Raw genomic sequence first — 20,726 nt, 5'->3', positions numbered from 1 at the left:
CACATACGGTTGGGAAGATGTCTCCTCCAACTTGATCCAGCAAGGGGGAAGGAGAGGTTGATGAAGATCCAGCAGCACGACGGCGTGGTGGTGGAAGCAATGGTAATCTCGGCAGGGCTTCGCCAAGCGCTGGGAGACGGAGGAGTGTCACGGGAGGGAGAGGGAGAGGCCAGGGGCTTGGGTGCGCAGCCCTCCCTCCCCCCCACTATATATATAGGGTGCCTAGGGGGGCGCCGGCCCTAGGAGATCCAATCTCCTAGGGGGGGCGGCGGCCAAGGGGGTGCCTTGCCCCCCAAGGCAAGGGTGGCGCCCCCACCCCTAGGGTTTCTAACCCTAGGCGCAGGGGGAGGCCCAAGGGGGGGCGCACCAGCCCACTAGGGGCTGGTTCCCCTCCCACTTCAGCCCATGGGGCCCTCCGGGATAGGTGGCCCCACCCGGTGGACCCCCGGGACCCTTCCGATGGTCCCGGTACAATACCGGTGACCCCCGAAACCTTCCCGATGGCCGAAACTGGACTTCCTATATATAAATCCTTACCTCCGGACCATTCCGGAACTCCTCGTGATGTCCGGGATATCATCCGGGACTCCGAACAACTTTCGGGTTACCGTGTGCTAATATCTCTACAACCCTAGCGTCACCGAACCTTAAGTGTGTAGACCCTACGGGTTCGGGAGACATGCAGACATGACCGAGAAGCCTCTCCGGTCAATAACCAACAGCGGGATCTGGATAACCATGTTGGCTCCCACATGCTCCACGATGATCTCATCGGATGAACCACGATGTCGAGGATTCAATCAATCCGTATACAATTCCCTTTGTCAATCGGTATGTTACTTGCCTGAGACTCGATCGTCGGTATCCCAATACCTTGTTCAGTCTCGTTACCGGCAAGTCACTTTACTCGTACCGTAATGCATGATCCCATGATCAACCACTTGATCACATTGAGCTCATTATGATGATGCATTACCGAGTGGGCCCAGAGATACCTCTCCGTCATACGGAGTGACAAATCCCAGTCTCGATTCGTGCCAACCCAACAGACACTTTCGGAGATACCTGTAATGTACCTTTATAGTCACCCTGTTACGTTGTGACGTTTGGCACACCCAAGGCACTCTTACGGTATCCGGGAGTTGCACAATCTCATGGTCTAAGGAAATGATACTTGACATTCAGAAAAGCTACAGCTAACGAACTACACGATCTTTGAGCTAAGCTTAGGATTGGGTCTTGTCCATCACATCATTCTCCTAATGATGTGATCCCGTTATCAATGACATCCAATGTCCATAGTCAGGAAACCATGACTATCTTTTGATCAACGAGCTAGTCAACTAGAGGCTCACTAGGGACGTGTTGTGGTCTATGTATTCACACATGTATTATGATTTCCAGATAACACAATTATAGCATGAACAATAGACAATTATCATGAACAAATAAATATAATAATAACCATTTTATTATTGCCTCTAGGGCATATTTCCAACAGTCTATGCACATGCGTCAGGTGTTGTTCTTCTTCAGGATGAGGACCGGGTTGGCTAGCCACTCGGGGTGGAACACTTCCATGATGAAGCCAGCCGCGAGTAGCTTGGTGACCTCTTCACCAATGGTTCTTCTCCTCTCTTCTGAAAAGCAACGTAAGGGGTGACGGATAGGCTTGGCGTCCGTGCGGACGTGTAGTTTGTGCTCAGCATACTCCCTCGGGATCCTGACATGTTGATGTCGCTTGAAGCTACATCGGTATTTCCCCAAAGAGGAAGGGATGATGCAGCACAATGGCGGTAGGTATTTCCCTCAGATATGAAACCAAGGTTATCGAACCAGTAGGAGAACCAAGCAACACAATGTAAATAGCCCCTGCACACAGATAACAAATCCTCGCAACCCGACGTATTAAAGGGGTTGTCAATCCCTTTCGAGTAACAGTGCCAAAATTGGTGCATGACGGTAAAAGGTTGTAATAGATTGGATAAATAGATCGCAAAATAAAATAAAGTGCAGCAAAGTATTTTTGGGTTTTTGGATTAATAGATCTGAAACTAAAAGAAAATAAAAGTAGATCGCAAAGGCAAATAATATGAGAAAGAGACCCGAGGGCCGTATATTTCACTACTGGCTTCTCTCGAGAAAAATAGCAAAGCGGTGGGTGAACAAATTACTGTTGGGCAATTGATAGAACTTCAAATACTCATGACGATATCTAGGCAATGATCATTATATAGGCATCACATCCAAGATTAGTAGACCGACTCCTGCCTGCATCTACTACTATTACTCCACACATCGACCACTATCCAACATGCATCTAGTGTATTAAGTTCATGGAGAAACGGAGTAATGCAATAAGAACGATGACATGATGTAGACAAGATCTATCTACGTAGCGATAGACCCCATCATTTTATCCTTAGTAGCAACGGTACATACGTGTCAGTTCCCTTTCTGTCACTGGGATCAAGCACCATAAGATTGAACCCACTACAAAGCACCTCTTCCCATTGCAAGATAAATAGATCAAGTTGGCAAAACAAAACCCAAATATCGGAGAAGAAATATGAGGCTATAAGAGATCATGCATAAAAGAGATCAAACAAACTCAAATACTTTCATGGATATAAAATGATAGATCTGATCATAAACTCAAAGTTCATCGATCCCAACAAACACACTGCAAAATACTTACATCATCTGGATCTCCAAGAGACAATTTTATTGAGAATCAAGAGAGAGAGAGAGAGATGAAGCCATCTACCTACTAGCTACAAACCCGAAGGTCTACAAAGAACTACTCACGCATCATCGGAGAGGCACCAATGGAGGTGGTGAACCCCATCCGAGATGGTGTCTAGATTGGATCGGGTGGTTCTGGACTCTGCGGCAGCTGGATGAATATTTCGTCAACTTCCCTAGGATTTCTGGAATATTGGGGTATTTATAGAGCAAAGAGGCGGTCCAGGGGGCACCCGAGGTGGGCACAACCCATCAGGGCGCGCTTGGGCCTCCTGGTGGGTTGTGCCTCCCTCGGGGAATCCCCCAGGCGCAGCTAGGGCCCGTTGTGTTCCTTTTGGCCCATAAAAATTCTCCGTAAAGTTTCCTTGCATTCGGACTGCATTTGATATTGATTTTCTGCGATGTAAAAAACATGGAAAAAACAACAACTGGCACTTGGCACTATGTCAGTTGGTTAGTACCAAAAAATGATATAAAATGATTACAAAACATCCAAGATTGATAATATAATAGCATGGAACAATCAAAAATTATAGATACGTTGGAGACGTATCAACATCCCCAAGCTTAACTCCTACTCGTCCTCGAGTAGGGAAGTGATAAAAACAGAATTTTTGATGTGGAATGATGCCTAACATGTCATATCACATTTCTTTCTTTATAGAATGGACATTTGGACTTTTATATTGTTCAAAGCAATAGTCTAGTTTTGACACGATAATTTAAATACTCAAGCATATCAACAAGCAACCATGTCTTTCCAAATATCAACGCTAAAATAAGCTATCTCTAGCCCATCATGCTCAACCATTGATCCATTCATGAAACACACTCACATATTAGCTATGTCCAATACTCAAGTACGATCGTATTGCCTCCTAGTTGGTGCTTTTATAAGAGAAGCTGGAGACTCAAATTCAAAATAAAAATTGCATAAAGTAAAAGAAAGTCCCTTCGTAGAGGGAACTAGGGATTTGTATAGGTGCTAGAGCTCAAAGCGAAAAACTTAGAGATAAAAACATTTTGGGAGGTGTATCCATCCCACCAACGAAAACGAGTTAGAGTTCCCAATACTTTCCATGCATAGATATATCATAGGCGGTTCCCAAATAGAAAATAAAGTTTATTCCTTTTTCCATGATACTTTCACTTTCCATGGCTAGCTGTATCCACGGTTTCCCTCCATACCAACACTTTCCAAAGGAATTTATTATTTGACAACATAAAGTAAATTCATTTTTTTGCATTTTGGGACTGGGCATCCCTAATACCTTTTCCTTACTCTCGTGCAATGACAAGTGAATAAACACTCATCGTGAGAATAACACATCTAGCATGGAAAATATTAGCCACCCCTCACCGCTCGCGAGCGAAACGAACACACCAAAGAGAAGTTTATTTTGAAAATTAGAGATGGCACATGCAAATTTGCTTAGAACGGCAAAAGAATACCGCATATAGGTAGATATAGTGGACTCATGTGGCAAAACTAGGTTAAAGGTTTTTGGATGCACAAGTAGTGATCATACTTAGTGCAAAATGGAGGCTAGCGAAAGATTGGGAAGCGACCAACCAAGAAACGAATAATCTCATAAGCGAGCATTAAGCATAACTAACACCAAATAGTGCACCATAAGTAGGATATAATTTAATTCAATAACTATTGACTTTCATTCTTGCATAGGGAATCACAAACCTTAACACCAATATTCTTACTAAAGAATAATTACTCATCAAGATGACCCACATATCACATCATCATATCTCAAAACTATTACTAAGAATCAAGTTTATTTTGTCCAATGATCTTCATGAAAGTTTTTATTATATCCTTCTTGGATATCTATCACTTTGGGACTAATTTTCATATGTTGCTTTTGACAAGCTCAAACAAATATAAGTGAAGATCATGAGCATATTTTTTCTTTCTCTCAAATTAATTTAAGTGAAGCAAGAGAGAATTTCTTGAAAATTTTACTAACTCTCAAATAAATCTAAGTGAATCAAGAGAGCATTTCTTCAAAAATACTAAGCACACCATGCTTATGAAGATATATGTGAAGCACTAGAGCAAGTCCATAGCTCATAAAAAATTTAAGTGAAGCATAGAGAGCAATTCTAACAAGTCATGAAATAATTTTGGCTCTCTCAAATAGGTGTGTCCAGCAAGGGATCAAGACTTAAAACATAAAATACAACAAGCAAAGACTCATATCATACAAGACGCTCCAAGCAAAACACATAGTATGTGACGAATAAAAATATAGTTTCGAGGAAAATACCGATGGTCATTAGAAGAAAGAGGGGATGCCACTCGGGGGCATCCCCCAGCTTGGTTGGTTGCTCATTTTTGGATAATAGCTTGGGATGCCGGGGCATCCCCAAGCTTAGGCTCTTCTACTCCTTATTCCTTCATCCATCGTAAGATAACCCAAAACTTGAAAACTTCAATCACACAAAACTCAACAAAACCTTCGTGAGATCCATTAGTATAAGAAAATAATAAATCACTACTATAAGTGCAGTATCAGACCAATTCGTATTTTGTTCTTGTATTATATCTACTATATTCCAACTTATCTATGGCAAAAACTCATCAAAGAAAACCATAGAGCCATCAAAATAAGCACACAACACAAAGAAAACAGAATCTGTCAAAACAGAACAGTCTGTAGCAATCTAACTATTTAGAATACTTCTGTAACTCCAAAAATTCTGGAAAATTGGGACGACCTGAGCAATTTGTATATTTATATACTGCAAGTGGAATGGGTATTTTATCGCTCTCTGGTAAAAAATAAAAATTATTTTTGTGAGCATAAAAGTTTCTGTTTATTCAACAAGATCAAACAACTATCACCCAAGAAGATCATAAAGGCATTACTTGGCATAAACACTAATTAAAACATAAAAACACAATCATAACAGTAGAATAATTGTTCTAACACTCCAAAACAGGAAGCAAAAAGCAAAAATAAATTTATTCATTGGGTTGCCTCCCAACAAGCGTTATAGTTTTACGCCCTTAGCTAGGCATAAAGCAAGGATCTAAGTTTTGTCATCTTTGGTTCGAGATCCATAAAATGCCCTCATGATTGAATCATATGGTGGCCTAATTCTTGTTCTAGGAAAGTGTTCCATACCCTTCCTCAAAGGAAATTGGAACTTAACATTGCCTTCTTTCATATCAATCACGGCACCGATAGTGCGTAAAAATGGTCTATAATGAATAATTGGGCAAAACGGATTGCAATCAATATCAAGAACAATAAAATCTATGGGCACATAATTTATATTTGCAAGAATAAGAACATCATTAATTCTTACCATAGGCTTTTTAATAGTAGAATCCGCCAAGTGCAAGTTCAAAGAACATGATTCAAGATCGGTAACACCAAGCACATCACATAAATATTTCGGAATAGTAGAAACACTAGCACCCAAGTCACACAAAGAAAAGCACTCATAATTTTTAATATTGACTTTGATAGTAGGTTCCCATTCATCATGCAATTTTCTAGGAATTGCTAATTCCAATTTTTCTTCAAAAGCTTTCATCATAGCATCAACAATATGTTTAGTAAAAGCTTTATTTTGTTCATAAGCATGGAGTGAATTTATCATGGATTGCAACAAAGAAATACAATCAATCAAAGAGAAACTATCATAATTAAAGTCTTTGTAATCCAAAAGAGTGGGTACATCACTAGCTAAAGTTTTCACCTCTTGAAACCCACTTTTATCAATTTTCTCAACAAGATTTTCACCCTCCGAAATATTGGGACAATTTCTACCTAAAGTTGACTCTTCTCCAGTCCCTTTTTCATCAATATTAACTTTACTAAACAAGTAATCAATAGAAGAAACGCCAATCATTTTAAGATATTCATCACTTTTGCAAAAGAAATCACTAGAAAACACTTTTTTCTAAAAATTCTCTTTTAGCTCTAAGCATAGAGGTTCTTTTATTACTTTCATCCATAGAAACATAAATAGCTTTAATTGATTCATAAACCTTAGGCACAAAAATTTTCATCTTGAGATTTTCCACATCATGAGAAATCTATCAATACTTCTAGACAAATCATCAATCTTACTCAACTTTTCTTCTATGGAAGTGTTGAAAACTTTTTGTGTATTGATAAATTCTTTAATATTATTCTCAAGATCAGAGGTGTTCCTATTATTATGATAGGATTGATTTCCATAGGAATTACCATAATTATTACAGGAATTACTAGGAAAAGGTCCAGGATTAAAATTATCTCTATAAGCATTTTGTTGAAATTATTTCGAGAGATAAAATTCACATCTATGGCATCACTATTTTTCTCAATCGAAGTAGAAAAAGGCATATCATTAAGATCAATAGGATAACTTCTACTAGCAACCAATTTCACAAGAGCATCAACTTTTCACTCAAAGAAGAAATTTCTTCAACAGAATTAACTTCTTTACTAGTAGGAGCCCTTTCGGTATGCCATTGTGAATAATTTGCCATGATATTATCAAGCAATATGGTGGCTTCACCCAGAGTAATTTCCATAAAAGTACCACCTATGGCGGAATCTAAAAGATTACAAGAAACAAAATTCAACCCCGCATAAAAAAATTGTATGATCATCCAAAGATTTAACCCATCAGCTGGGCAATTCCTTAGCACCATTTTCATCCTTTCCCAAGATTGTGCAACATGCTCATGTTCAAGTTGCTTGAAATTCATGATCTGGGTTCTAAGGGAAATAATTTTTGCGGGAGGAAAATACTTAGTGATAAAAGCATCTTTGCACTTATTTCAAGAATCGATACTATTGCGAGGCAAAGAAGAGATCCATTTTTTTGCAGAATCATGAAAAGAAAACGGAAATAATTTCATCTTGACCACATCATTGTCCACATTTTTTTATTTTGCATATCACATAATTCCATGAAGGTATTAAGATGGGATGCGGCATCCTCATTAGGAGTACCGGAAAATTGGTCTTTGATAACAAGATTCACCAAAGTAGTATTAATATCACAAGTCTTCGCACTAGTGGCGGGAGGAGCAAGCGGAGTGCCGATAAAATCATTGTTGTTGGTATTCGAGAAATCACATAACTTGGTGTTCTATTGAGTCATGATGACCACACGATAAGATTGCACTCAAAAACAGATCTGGCAAGAAAACAGTGAATGGGAAAAGAAAGGCGAATAAAACGGCAAATTTTTGTGAAGTGAGGGAGAGGAAAACGAGAGGCAAATGGCAAATAATATAAATTGCAAGGAGATGAGATTTGTGATTAGGAACCTGGTATATGTTGAAGATCCTCCCCGGCAATGGCGCTAGAAATTCCTTTTGATGTCGCTTGAAGCTACGTCGGTATTTCCCCAAAGAGGAAGAGATGATGTAGCATAGTGGCGGTAGGTATTTCCCTCAGATATGAAACCAAGGTTACCGAACCAGTAGGAGAACCAAGCAACACAACGTAAACAGCCCCTGCACATAGATAACAAATCCTCGCAGCCCACATGTTAAAGGGGTTGTCAATCCCTTTCGGGTAACGGTGCCAGAAATTGGTGCATGATGGTAAAAAGGTTGTGATAGATTGGATAAATAGATTACAAAGAAAATAAAGTGCAGCAAAGTATATTTGGGTTTTTGGATTAATATATCCGAAAATAAAAGAAAATAATTGTAGATCGCAAAGGCAAATAATATGAGAAAGAGACCCGGGGGGCGTAGATTTCACTAGTGGCTTCTCTCTAGAAAAATAGCAAAGCGATGGGTGAAAAAATTACTGTTGGGCAATTGATAGAACTTCAAATACTCATGACGATATCCAGGCAATGATCATTATATAGGCATCACGTCCAAGATTAGTAGAATGACTCCTGCCTGCATCTACTACTATTACTCCACACATCGACCGCTATCCAGCATGCATCTAGTGTATTAAGTTCATGGAGAAACAGAGTACTGCAATAAGAACGATGACAAGATATAGAGAAGATCTATCTATGTAGAGATACACCCCATCATTTTATCCTTAGTAGCAACGATACATACGTGTCGGTTCCCTTTCTGTCACTGGGATCAAGCACCGTAAGATCGAACCCACTACATAGCACCTCTTCCCATTGCAAGATAAATAGATCAAGTTGGCCAAATAAAACCCAAATATCAGAGAAGAAATACGAGGCTATAAGAGATCATGCATAAAAGAGATCAAACAAACTCAAATACTTTCATTGATATAAAAAGATAGATCTGGTCATAAACTCAAAGTTCATCGATCCCAACAAACATACCGCAAAAGAGTTACATCATATGGATCTCCAAGAGGCCATTGTATTGAGAATCAAGAGAGAGAGAGAGAGATGAAGCCATCTAGGTACTAACTACGGACCCGAAGGTCTACAAAGAACTACTCACGCATCATCGGAGAGGCACCAATGGAGGTGGTGAACCCCATCCGAGATGGTGTCTAGATTGGATCTGGTGGCTCTGGACTCTGCGGTGGCTGGATGAATATTTCATTAACTCCCCTAGGGTTTCTGGAATATTGGGGTATTTATAGAGCAAAAAGGGGATCCAAGGGGCACCCGAGGTGGGCACAACCCACCAGGGCGCGCCTGGGCCTCCTGGCATGCCCTGGTGGGTTGTGCCTCCCTCGGGGCACCCCCAGGCGTAGCCAGGGCCTGTTGTGTTCCTTTTGGCCCATAAAAATTCTCCGTAAAGTTTCGTGGCATTCGGACTCCGTTTGATATTGACTTTCCGTGATGTAAAAAACATGGAAAAAATAGCAACTGGCACTTGGCACTATGTCAATAGGTTAGTACCGAAAAATGATATAAGACGACTATAAAATGATTATAAAAGATCCAAGGTTGATAATATTACAGCATGGAACAATAAAAAATTATAGATACGTTGGAGACGTATCACATGTCCTTTGGGGACCAAGCAAAGATATCCCGATTCTCACGGAGGAAGTCGACAAGCTGGCCTTCCTATTTGTTGTCGAGGCGAGTGCCCACGACGACGTACTTGCTGCAGCTGGGGTCTTCCGAGTTCAGCTTGACCTTCTTGGTCTCCTTGGACGGCTAGAATGAGGCCTCGCCAGCCGGCTCCTTGGCCTAAGCCGGCACGACTAGCGTCTCATTGGCGAGCGCGACAATTCGGTCGAACTGGCGCCGCTCCTTGGCTATGACAAGCGACTCGGCTAACCTGGCGCCAGCTTGAGTGCACTGCAACGACTTTTTGTAGTCACCGACGATGATGATGAGGCCCTTGGGTCCTGACAACTTCATCTTCAGGTAGGAGTAGTGGGGGACCGCCATGAACTTGGTGAGCGCGGGCTGACCCAGCAGCGCGTGGTACGCGTTGGACAGGTCCACCACCTCGAACCAGATAGGCTCGCGCCGGAAATGATCGCTCATGCCGAACAGGATGTCAAGCCAGATCCAGCCAATGGGGGAACAGGAGGGGCCTGGCATGATGCCATGGAACACCGTCCGGGATGGCTCGAGGTCCTTGGCCTCGAGGCCGAGCATGGTCATGGTGTCGCCGTAGAGGATGTTGATGTTGTTGCCGCCATCAATGAGGACTCACGAGAACTTGCAGGTGCGTCGGACTACGACTATGGTGGGATCAAGGACAAGGGCGTAGCCACCTGGGTTCGGCATGACGGCTAGGTGGTCCTCCCGGGTCCAGCTGACCAGACGCTCTGGCCAGTGCATATATTGCGGCACGACCGGGACGACGGTGTTCACCTCCTGCTGGAGCAGGCACTCACTATGCTTGTCGTCGCCAAGGCTGGTGAAGATGACATAGCTCACGTTCTGGTTGGGATAGACTTCCTCGTACATCGTGCCTTGGTCGGGGGCAGAGGAGGAGGTGGCTGCCCCGCACCCAGAGCCGGAGTGGGAGGCGGCGGAATGTCACCCCTCATGATGCGCTTGGTGATGACTGTCGCGGGATATCTACGACCACCTATGGGACCAGGGGGTCCCTTGCTGGTTCGGAAGGGGGGCGTCGCATTGCACAAAGAGCAGACCAGTGCGTGGCAGCACGATAGAGAGCACACAAGCAATTTATCCAGGTTCGGGCCACCGTGAGGCGTAAAACCCTACTCCTGCTTTGGTGGATTGATGGTGGAATGTGGAAAATGCAATGCAGTACACTTGCCCGACAGGGGTCACCGTATGGTAGCAGCGACTATGCGCGTATGGGGTGCGGGTTCCTCAACTTTCCACCCCCTTCCTATGGGTGCCATGGGCCTCCTTTTATAGATTAAGGGGTCACCACAATGGCAAAGTGGTCATTATCCACTGATATGATAGCAAATAGTGCTATCATACCTAACTCTGCGGGCTGACAGGGTGCACTAAATGCACCGCTTAGTGTCACATCACAGGTTGCCCGGCAAGGCTTGCTGGGCTATCTTGCCAGATCTGCACTTGTTTGATTGACACGTCGTAGGACGGGTGTCATCTATACGTTCCTTTTGTAGGAAACGGCTGCCATGTGGCGAATGGCTGCCACTTAATCACCTTGCGGCTTGACACCGCATTGATTGAAGACATGGGTCGTGCTTGAGTGGTTGGTGGGTGGTTTTGCTTCCGTGAGCCCCGGCAGGCCCTGCCGGGGCGCCTTGGTTGCTTGCTTCTGGCGGTGGCCTTGCCCCTTGCCGGGCTCGCCTACCCAGCAAGGGAGGCCCTTCGCTTGCCGATATACTGCTTCTCTGGCTTGATCTTGATCCCTCTAAGCTGCATGTTGGTTCTTCAAATCTCTTGGTCCTTCAATCTCTGACTCCAGCTAATGCTTCAATTCTTGCCCTTGTGCATGTGCACAGTCTGGACAATGGACCCAAGGTCTGTTGCATCGACAGAAGCCCCCGGGCATGCCCCGAACGTGCTGTTGAGCGTCGTTGGGGTAGGTCCTAATAAGTGCACAGGCAGGATTGCTGAAGGGGTTGCCCCCTTGAGATTTCCATTGCTACTTCATTAGCCTTGATTTCGGGCCAGTTTCCGGGTTCCCTGCATGTGGCGTAAAGCCGATAGTGGTGGGGTCGCTCCAGCAATGGCCCGTGAATGACTTTATCACACGGGGTAGAAAGTGCCAATTTATTCTTCCCACTGCGCGCTCTTATCCTTGGCCATGTATGTTGCATGCATCACGCGGGGTAGGTGACAGAGGCGCGTGGCGCGGGAGAGCATCTTGGAGAGAGCCCACCCGTCTTGAATTGGTGGAGGAGGACGGTGGCTGCCCGTTGATGGAACAACTGCCCTCCTCCGCCCGTCCTATAAAAGGGAGGGGCAGAGGAGGCCGGAGTCGTCCACCTTCGCATTCATCCACTTCTTCCTTTGTTTTCTGCTTCTGCTGGTGATGCCGAATAGAAGAGCACGGAGCCAGGCCCCAGGCTCCTACTTGGGGCTATTATTGCCCCAGGCTGGTGCTGATGCTTGGGGAGTGAGACTAGTCCTTGGTGTGGCGAATCTCTTGATCTCTTCAAGGCTTGGCCAGGAGGCGGGGCTAGAGATTGCCGGTAATCTCAGCAACACCCCTTCCGAAGGCCTCAAGGCTGTTGTCGACGAGAGGCGCGCCTTCTTGTCCGCCAAGGAGGGGTGCGACACACCTCAAGCCCCCCGGCAGCTCCGGTTGCTTGCTGTTTCTCCGCTGGAGGCGTCGGACTGGAGTCTTGGCGCTTTCCGAGAGTAGCGGTGGTGAGGAGAAAGCGAGGGAAGATGGAGAAGGTGGGTGGTAGGGGGTCAGGTCAGAGTATGATGGCGTGGATGCCTTCGCCTCCGCCCATCGACCTGCTGCCTCATCTTTCCGCTCTTCCCCTCCCTCCCCAGCACCGTCGTCACCAGCCTCTTCGGGTGATAGCCGGGGAGGGATGTTCCCTTGGTGCCTTCTCCTCACCTCCAGCAGTCTTCCGGCTGAGCTTTGGTGGATGACTCCACCGACGCTCAAGTCGGGGCTTCTTGTTGGCTCTAGAGGTGGCGACCAGAAGGCGCCGCCCCTTTCCCGCACTCCTCCTTCCCAACCTCGCCACTCCTAGTCCCGATAGGTCGTGCCCGATGGGCCCAGACAGGATCAGGGTGGGCTCCTGCTTGGGTGCTCCTTTTCTCATCTTTTCCTCCTTCCGCCGCAGTGCCTGAAGGAGGGAAAACGAAAAGAGGGGATTACGGGCACTTATCTTTTTTTAGCCTTAAATCTATAGGCAATCGGCAAATTTTAATTCAAATAATATAATCTCTTGAGTCCATCTTTGTGTTCTATAATGCTTGTACTTGTATCAACATATGAATGAAAAAGATGAACTCTGCCAGGAACCCTTGCATGTGTATCTTAATGCAGAGGTGGAATGCCTCTTTAATGTAAATAAATGAGTTTTCCCCGACAGGATATCCTGCCGTGTAACGCCCCAGATGTAACATACCATATTTGTACTCCAACTCTTGCCATTTTCGGCTATAAGTTATGAGATTCTTGGTTGGGTTTTTGTCTTCATTTGCATTTTGTTCATGTCAAGCATTTCATATCATGCCATCATGTGCATCGCATTTGCATACGTGTTCGTCTCATGCATCCGAGCATTTTCCCCGTTGTCCGTTTTGCAATCCGACACTCCTATGTCCTCTGGCGCCCCCTTTTGCCTCTTTTCATGTGCAGGTGTTAAAATTTCTCAGAATAGTCCGAGATTTGCCAAGCGGCCTTGGTACACCATCGATAGACCGCCTGTCAAGTTTCGTGCCATTTGGAGTCTGTTTGATACTCCAAGGGTTAACCGGGGAACCGTAAAGGCCTCGTGTGTGTTGCAGCCCAACACCCCTCCAAAGTGGCCCAATAACCCATCCAAATCCCCTCCATCCTCTCGTCCGTTCGATCACGATCGCGTGGCCGAAAACCGCACTCCATTTGGACTCTCCTAGCTCCCTCTACCTATAAATATGTGCCCTTCCAAAATTTTCGCGCAGTCCAACCCTAACCTAGTCCCTCTCCGCCGCCGGACACGTCCGGGCGTAGCCGGACGCGTCCGCCTCCGCCACCCGGCCAACTAGGGGCTGCCATGTGTCCACCGCGCCGCCCCCATGCCGCCGGCCCGCCCGAGCCCGGGTCGGGCCCCTGAGGCCCGGTCACCTCAACCGCCGCTCGCCCGCGCATCGCGCGCCCGCACCGCCGCCGCACTCCCTCGCCGCCGCCGACCTTTGACCGCGCCTCCCGCCGTCCACTGGAGCTCGCCGGAGCCAAGATCCTACGCCCGGCGTCGCTGCGCCTCCCTACTTCCTCCGCGCCCGGCGACCAGCTCCGCCGCACCAGCGCCGCCTCCCCCCCCTTCTCCTCCGCTGCGGTCTCTGGCCACCATGATCTTCTGTTCCGGCGAGCCTTCCCCGATGAACCTCGATCCGTGCAAAACCCTAGATTTGGATCCAGAGGTTGACTTTGATTTTCCCCAAGTCTTTTTCTGTGATGATTTATGCCTCTGTTCATCATGACATAACTTGTTGCATACTACTCCGTTTCGTGTGTGTGATATATCAAAATGTTCATCTGGATGTGCTCTTCATTTTGTTCCATTGTGCCATGCTTGTTTGAGTCAATCTTGATGCCCAAATCGTTGATGCAAGAGTGCTATAAAGTGTTAGTTCCTGTTTCTTAGCAGAGTATGAGCATTTGTCATTTTTGCTACATTTATTGTGTGCTTCATATGAACATGAGCTCTACATGTGCTTTGGGCTATGCCATGCCATCGTTACAGGGGTGTATGCCATGTATTTTTGTGATCAATGTGGTGACTTGCACAAGCATGCAAAGTAGCTCTCGTGATATTGCTGATTTCAGGGACTTAGAATTTCACTAAGTCTTTGCTCTGCTGTTATTTTTATGCCATGAGTTCTTGTTGCTACACAGAGATCCATGCCTCTTTTGAGTATATTCAGTAAGGATCATTTTGGCATATGGTTGTGCTCTATCCATCCATTCCCCTGTTTGCATTTATGGAGTACCCTAGCATCACTCAATCTTGCTCTACTTTTGCCTGGCAGATTGTTTACGTGTTAATCAATTTTGCGAAGGTTGTTGTAGTTGATCCATGCATGCCATGAGATTGTTCTTGCCATGGTTGTCTTCATGAACATGTCTTATTACTATTGCTATGCTTATCTTGTGATGCAATGCCTTGTGGTGAGTGAATCGAGCTTGCAAAGGGGCCTTCATAATTCTGTTTTTGCCATGTCCAGTTTTCTGCTAAGTCTGAATCTGTTAACGGAACTTGCTATGTTTACATGGGTGACATCATATTTTCTGTGCCCTTTTGGCTTATTGTCAGTAAGGGACTTTTGTTATATGCTTTGAGTAGATTCATGCAATGTCTTGTATTGCTATGTTGTGTTCCTGTAGCATGTTGTTATCTTGCTCTAAACATTGCTTCCTGATGTTAATTACTGGCATGTTAGCATTTTCACTAAGTCTGTGATGTTGATATCTTTTGCACTTTTGCCATGCTTGTTTGAACCTGCTCTTGTGTGATTTAGCCGTAGCTCAGTGTTCATCTTTGGTCAAGCATCTGGAGTAGATCACTTCTGTGTGCTTTGTTGCTATGTTCGAGTGCAGTAGCTTAGGTTCTTGTTGCATTCTAGATGGCATTGTGCTGTTAATCGCAGAATTGTGCCATTCTTGTTTTGCTTGCCATTTGCAAACCATGCATTCGATTCCGGTGATCTTTATATCGATTTCAACCGAAATCATCTCATCTTTCCAGCGGCACTCTTGGTCTGCCAAGTTGAGGCCTGGTTCAATCTTTTCCTTCCAAAGCACGCATATGCATTGCATATCACATCCCGCATATCATGCCATGTTTTGCATCATGTTGCTTGCGCATTGCACCGTGGTTGATTGTGGTTTCCTTTTCTTGTGTTCTTGCCTTGGGTACAGCCGGGAGACGAGTTCGTGATCGAGGAACCCGTTGAGTACGCTTATGAGGATCAAGCTTACGTCAACTCGGAGAACTTTGCAGGCAAGATGACCATACCCTCGAAATCACTTCTATCTTTGCTTGCTAGTTGCTCGCTCTATTGCTATTCCGCGATACCTACCACTTGCTATATCATGCCTCCCATATTGCCACGTCAAGCCTCTAACCCACCTCGTCCTAGCAAACCGTTGTTTGGCTATGTTACCGCTTTGCTCAGCCCCTCTTATAGCGTTGCTAGTTGCAGGTGAAGATGGAGTTTGTTCCTTGTTGGAACATGATTATTGTTGGGATATCATTACTATTTTATCTTGTTTACTTTGATGCATCTATATACTTAGTAAAGGGTGGAAGGCTCGGCCGTATGCCTGGTGTTTTGTTCCACTCTTGCCGCCCAAGTTTCCATCATACCGGTGTTATGTTCCTTGATTTTGCTTTCTTTACGTGGTTGGGTTATAATGGGAACCCCTTGACAGTTCGCCTTGAATAAAACTCCTCCAGCAAGGCCCAACCTTCGTTTTACCATTTTCCACCTAAGCCTTTTTCCCTTGGGTTTCGCGGACTGAAGGGTCATCTTTATTTTAAACACCCGGGCCAGTGCTTCTCTGAGTGTTGGTCCAAACTAGAGCACCGTGCGGGGCCGTCCCTTGGCAACTTGGGTTACGTTGGCTCCCGTACGCTTAGCTTATCCGGTGTGCCCTGAGAACGAGATATGTGCAGCTCCTATCGGGACTTGTCGGCACAGCGGGCGGTCTTGCTGGTCTTGTTTTACCATTGTCGAAAAGTCTTATAACCGGGATTCCGAGTCTAATCGGGTCTTCCTGGGAGAAGGAATATCCTTCGTTGACCATGAGAGCTTGTGTTGGGCTAAGTTGGAACACCCCTGCAGGGTTTTGAACTTTCGAAAGCCGTGCCCGCGGTTATGGGCAGATGGGAATTTGTTAATATCCGGTTGTAGAAAACCTGGCACTTAACTTAATTTAAAATGAATCAACCGCGTGTGTAGCCGTGATGGTCTCTTTTCACTGGAGTCCGGGAAGAGAACACGGTCTCGTGTTATGCTTGAACGTAAGTAGTTTCAGGATCACTTCTTGATCTTATAGCTTCTCGCCCGTGCTTTGCTTCTCTTCTCGCTCTCATTTGCGTAAGTTAGCCTCCACATATGCTAGTGCTTGCTGCAGCTCCACCTCACTACCCCTTTTCCTACCCCTTTAAGCTTAAATAGTCTTGATCGCGAGGGTGTGAGATTGCTGAGTCCCCGTGACTCACAGATTACTGCCAAAACCAGATGCAGGTGCCGATGATGCCAGTGCAGGGGACGTGACCTAACTCAAGTGAGAGTTTGACGAGGATTCGGGACGTTACTATGTTTCCTTTCTGGACGATCAGTAATGGAGCCCAGTTGGGGTGATCGGGATCTATTGCATTAGGGGTTGTCTTTATTTATGTTGGTTCCGTAGTCGGACCTTGATTGTATTCTGGATGATGTAATGCTATATTTACGCATTGTGTGAAGTGGCGATTGTAAGCCAACTCTTTATCCCTTTCTTATTCATTACATGGGATGTGTAAAGATTACCCCTCTTGCGACATGCCTACTATGCGGTTATGCCTCTAAGTCGTGCTCCGACATGTGAGAGATATAGCCACATCGTGGGTGTTACAAGTTGGTAATCAAAGCCTTCCCCAACTTAGAAGCCCCCTGCTTGATCGAATCGCTGGCGTTGTTGAGTCTAGAAAAAATGTTTTGAGTCTTATAGGATTATATATATCGGAGAGTAGGATTATTTTTACTCCTCAGTCCCTTCGTCGCTCTGGTGAGGCCTCCTGACGTAGAGTTTTGACTCTTCTCTTCTCAAATTTCTTGAAAAAAAATTAGGATCACGCGGGTATCTTGGAATCATTCTGATGGTTTTGTGACGAGAACATTGTTCTTGGTGCCTCCTGACATTTAGGGGTTGTGGCAGTGTCCCGGGGAGTTGAGCTCCGAGGTGTTGTCGTCACAATTTTATCGTTGCAGTTCTGGAATACCTGAGTTCACCGACATCGAAAATCTCTTTTATGCAGTTGTTGGTGAGATAACCTCGACGCCACCTAGTACTGGGGCGGGAGTTCGGGAGTATTGCCATAACTCGTATAACGGATGCTTTTTGAAGGTTGAGGTAAATGATTTCAGAAGGTTTCTTGGTTATGTGTTGAAGGATGGACACAGCTGGATGTAGGATTTGCTAGCTTTGGGTGAGATATTATGCTTCCCCTGTATCCCCAACACCTGATTGCATAACCTGAAAGTTTTGGGAGTTTCATAGGTGGGAATTCTTGTAGCTCTAGTATTTCTTCCCGCAGATACTTGGTTTGTGATTGGGTAATCCTTACCAATTATTTGTTCATATCCATACCTTGTTGCTTTATTCATCTATCTCTATCTAAGTGGCTTCTCAATTTATGGAAGTGTGATCATTTACTTTGGAATTCATTCGTTCATTCTTGTTCGAATGTTCAGGCTATATGTTGCAATTTCGATCCGCTGATTCAGCTTGAATATATGTCTTTCAAGATGCTAACGGATGTCGACCTCTTCAGGATGGCTCCTCCAACACGTCAGAATCCGGAACCTCCACCACCACCTCCACCTCCGGAGGCATGGCAAGCTATCATGGCCGCCACCAACGCCAACACGCAGATGCTTTTGCAACTCTTGCAAGAGCGTAACCAAGGAAATCAAGGCCAAGGCAACAATCAAGCTTAGTTTGCTACCCTCAATCAGTTCCTCGCAAACCAGCCGAAGTCCTTCAGTAACTGTGTCGAGGCCACACACGCTGACGATTGGCTCGTGGATATCTACAAACATTTTGAGTGTAGCAACGTCAGGCCTGAGGACTTTGTCAAGTTTTCTTTGTTCCAACTCAAAGACCAAGCTGCTGAGTGGTATCAACAAGACAAAGATTCCAGAGGAGGTCGTGTGATTACCTGGGATGATTTCCGCCGAGACTTCAAAGCTCACCACATTCCTCAAAGTGTTGCTTAGAGTAAGCGCGAGGAGTTCCACAATGTGAAGCAAGGCAGTATGTCTGTTTACCAATACAACATCCTGTTTCAGAGGCTCGCTCGCTTCGCTAAACAAGACGTCCCTAACGAGAACAGCATGATTTATCAATTCAGAGGTGGCCTCAGAGAAGATCTGCAACTAGCTCTCGTGCTTTTTGAGCCGACCAAGTATGATGAGTTCTACAACATGGAACTAAAGCAAGAAGCTGCTCAGATCAAGTGCGATGCATCTAAGAAGAGAGTCAGGGATGCAACTCCTTCTTCTTCTTCAACTCAAGTGGCAGCTAAGCAGCAAAAGTTCTGGTTGCCTCCTCCTCCTCCGTTCTGTCAGCCTTATCAGCAGAAGAGGAAAGGTGGCAATGGATCTTCCCACCCACCCAACCCAGGCTATCAGAACAAAGCGACGTCTCATGCTCCAAGGTCAAGTGCTCCGTATCACTGTCCTCTCTTAGAGGTTACTTGCAACAAGTGTCAGCAAAAAGGGCACTATGCGAACAAACGCTTCAACCAAAGGCGCCTTCCGCCTCCTCCTCCTGTGAGATCTGCCAACAATGCAGTGGTCAAGAATAATCCCAAGTTTGCAAAGGTCAACATGATGAACGCAGCTCAGGCAGAGGACTCTTTAGAAGTGATCATGGGTAACCTTCCAGTTAACTCTATTCCTGCCAAAGATCTCTTTGATACGGGTGCATCGCATTGTTTCATTTCAAAACCTTTTGCATCGAAGTATGAGTGTGATTATCAACAATTGCGTAGAACTTTATCAATTGTGTCCCCGGGCAAGCAAATGTCAGCTAATATCCGCGTTACGAATGTTTCTATCAAGATGGGCGACTACAAATTTCTGGCTTCTCCAATTGTTCTGTGTGACTCGGATATTGATCTAATTCTCGGCATGGACTGGCTTTCTAAGCACAAGGCTCAACTTGATTGTGGTGCCAGGAAGATTCAATTGACACACTCGTATGAGGATGTGATCATCTATGCCACTCGTGATGATACCATTCGACTGTTTTCTCTCAATGAGAAGGGCGAGTTGAATGCCATCTCTCAGATTCCAATCATTTGTGAATATCAAGACGTCTTTCCAGAAGAGCTTCCAGGAATGCCTCCTCACCGGCCAGTTGAATTCGTCATCGATCTTGATCCTGGCACGGAACCTGTTTGCAAACATCCTTACAAGCTTGGACCAGAAGAGTTGAAGGAGCTGAAGAAACAACTCGATGTACAATAGCGTATGGGTCTGATCCAATCGAGTTCTTCTCCATGGGGTTGTGGTGTTATTTTTGTCAAGAAGAAGGATGGCACGGACCGACTTTGTGTCAACTACCACCCATTGAACAAGAAGACCATAAAGAACAAGTACCCACTTCCCAACATCAATGAGCTTTTGAAACAACTCAAGGGTGCCCAAGTATTCTCCAAGCTTGACCTCCTTATGGGTTATCATCGGATTCGCATTTGTGAACAAGATATCCCCAAGACAGCTTTCAGAACAAGCTATGGTTCTTATGAATACACGGTCATGTCTTTCGGCCTTGTCAATGCTCCTCCAACATTCTCTCGCACGATGAACTTCATCTTCAACCCTTGCACAATTGATTTCGTCTTGGTGTATCTCGATGATATTTTGGTCTTTTCCAAGAACAAGGAGGATCATGCCAAGCATTTGAGATTGGTGCTGGACAAACTCAGAGAACATCAATTCTATGCGAAGTTTTCAAAGTGCGAGTTTTGGCTCGATGAGGTTCTCTACCTTGGGCATATCATCTCCGCCAAGGGCATTGCTGTTAATCCTGAGAAGGTGTCTGCAATTGTGAATTGGGAACCGCCTCAGAATGTGAAGCAGCTCCGTAGTTTGCTTGGGCTTGCAAGCTATTGTCGAAGATTCGTTGAGAATTTCTCTAAGATCGCGAAGCCTCTTTCCAACCTCCTCCACAAGCATGTGAAGTATGTCTGGACGCCTAAATGTGA

General features: G+C 45.2%; 1 protein-coding gene across 1 annotated transcript; it reads right to left on the bottom strand.

Annotated features, from left to right (window-relative positions):
- Positions 1 to 9,864: 9,864 nt before the first annotated feature.
- Positions 9,865 to 10,287, bottom strand: LOC147970720 (uncharacterized). Its single transcript, XM_087523586.1, has one exon. The coding sequence runs from the start codon at positions 10,285 to 10,287 to the stop codon at positions 9,865 to 9,867; it is 423 nt and encodes a 140-aa protein (XP_087379712.1).
- Positions 10,288 to 20,726: the final 10,439 nt, after the last annotated feature.

Source organism: Triticum urartu, chromosome 5A (genome assembly GCF_056163025.1).
Source record: "Triticum urartu cultivar PI428250 chromosome 5A, HENAU_Tu73, whole genome shotgun sequence".
NCBI lineage: Eukaryota > Viridiplantae > Streptophyta > Magnoliopsida > Poales > Poaceae > Triticum > Triticum urartu.
This window is presented reverse-complemented; position numbering and strand designations above follow the sequence as displayed.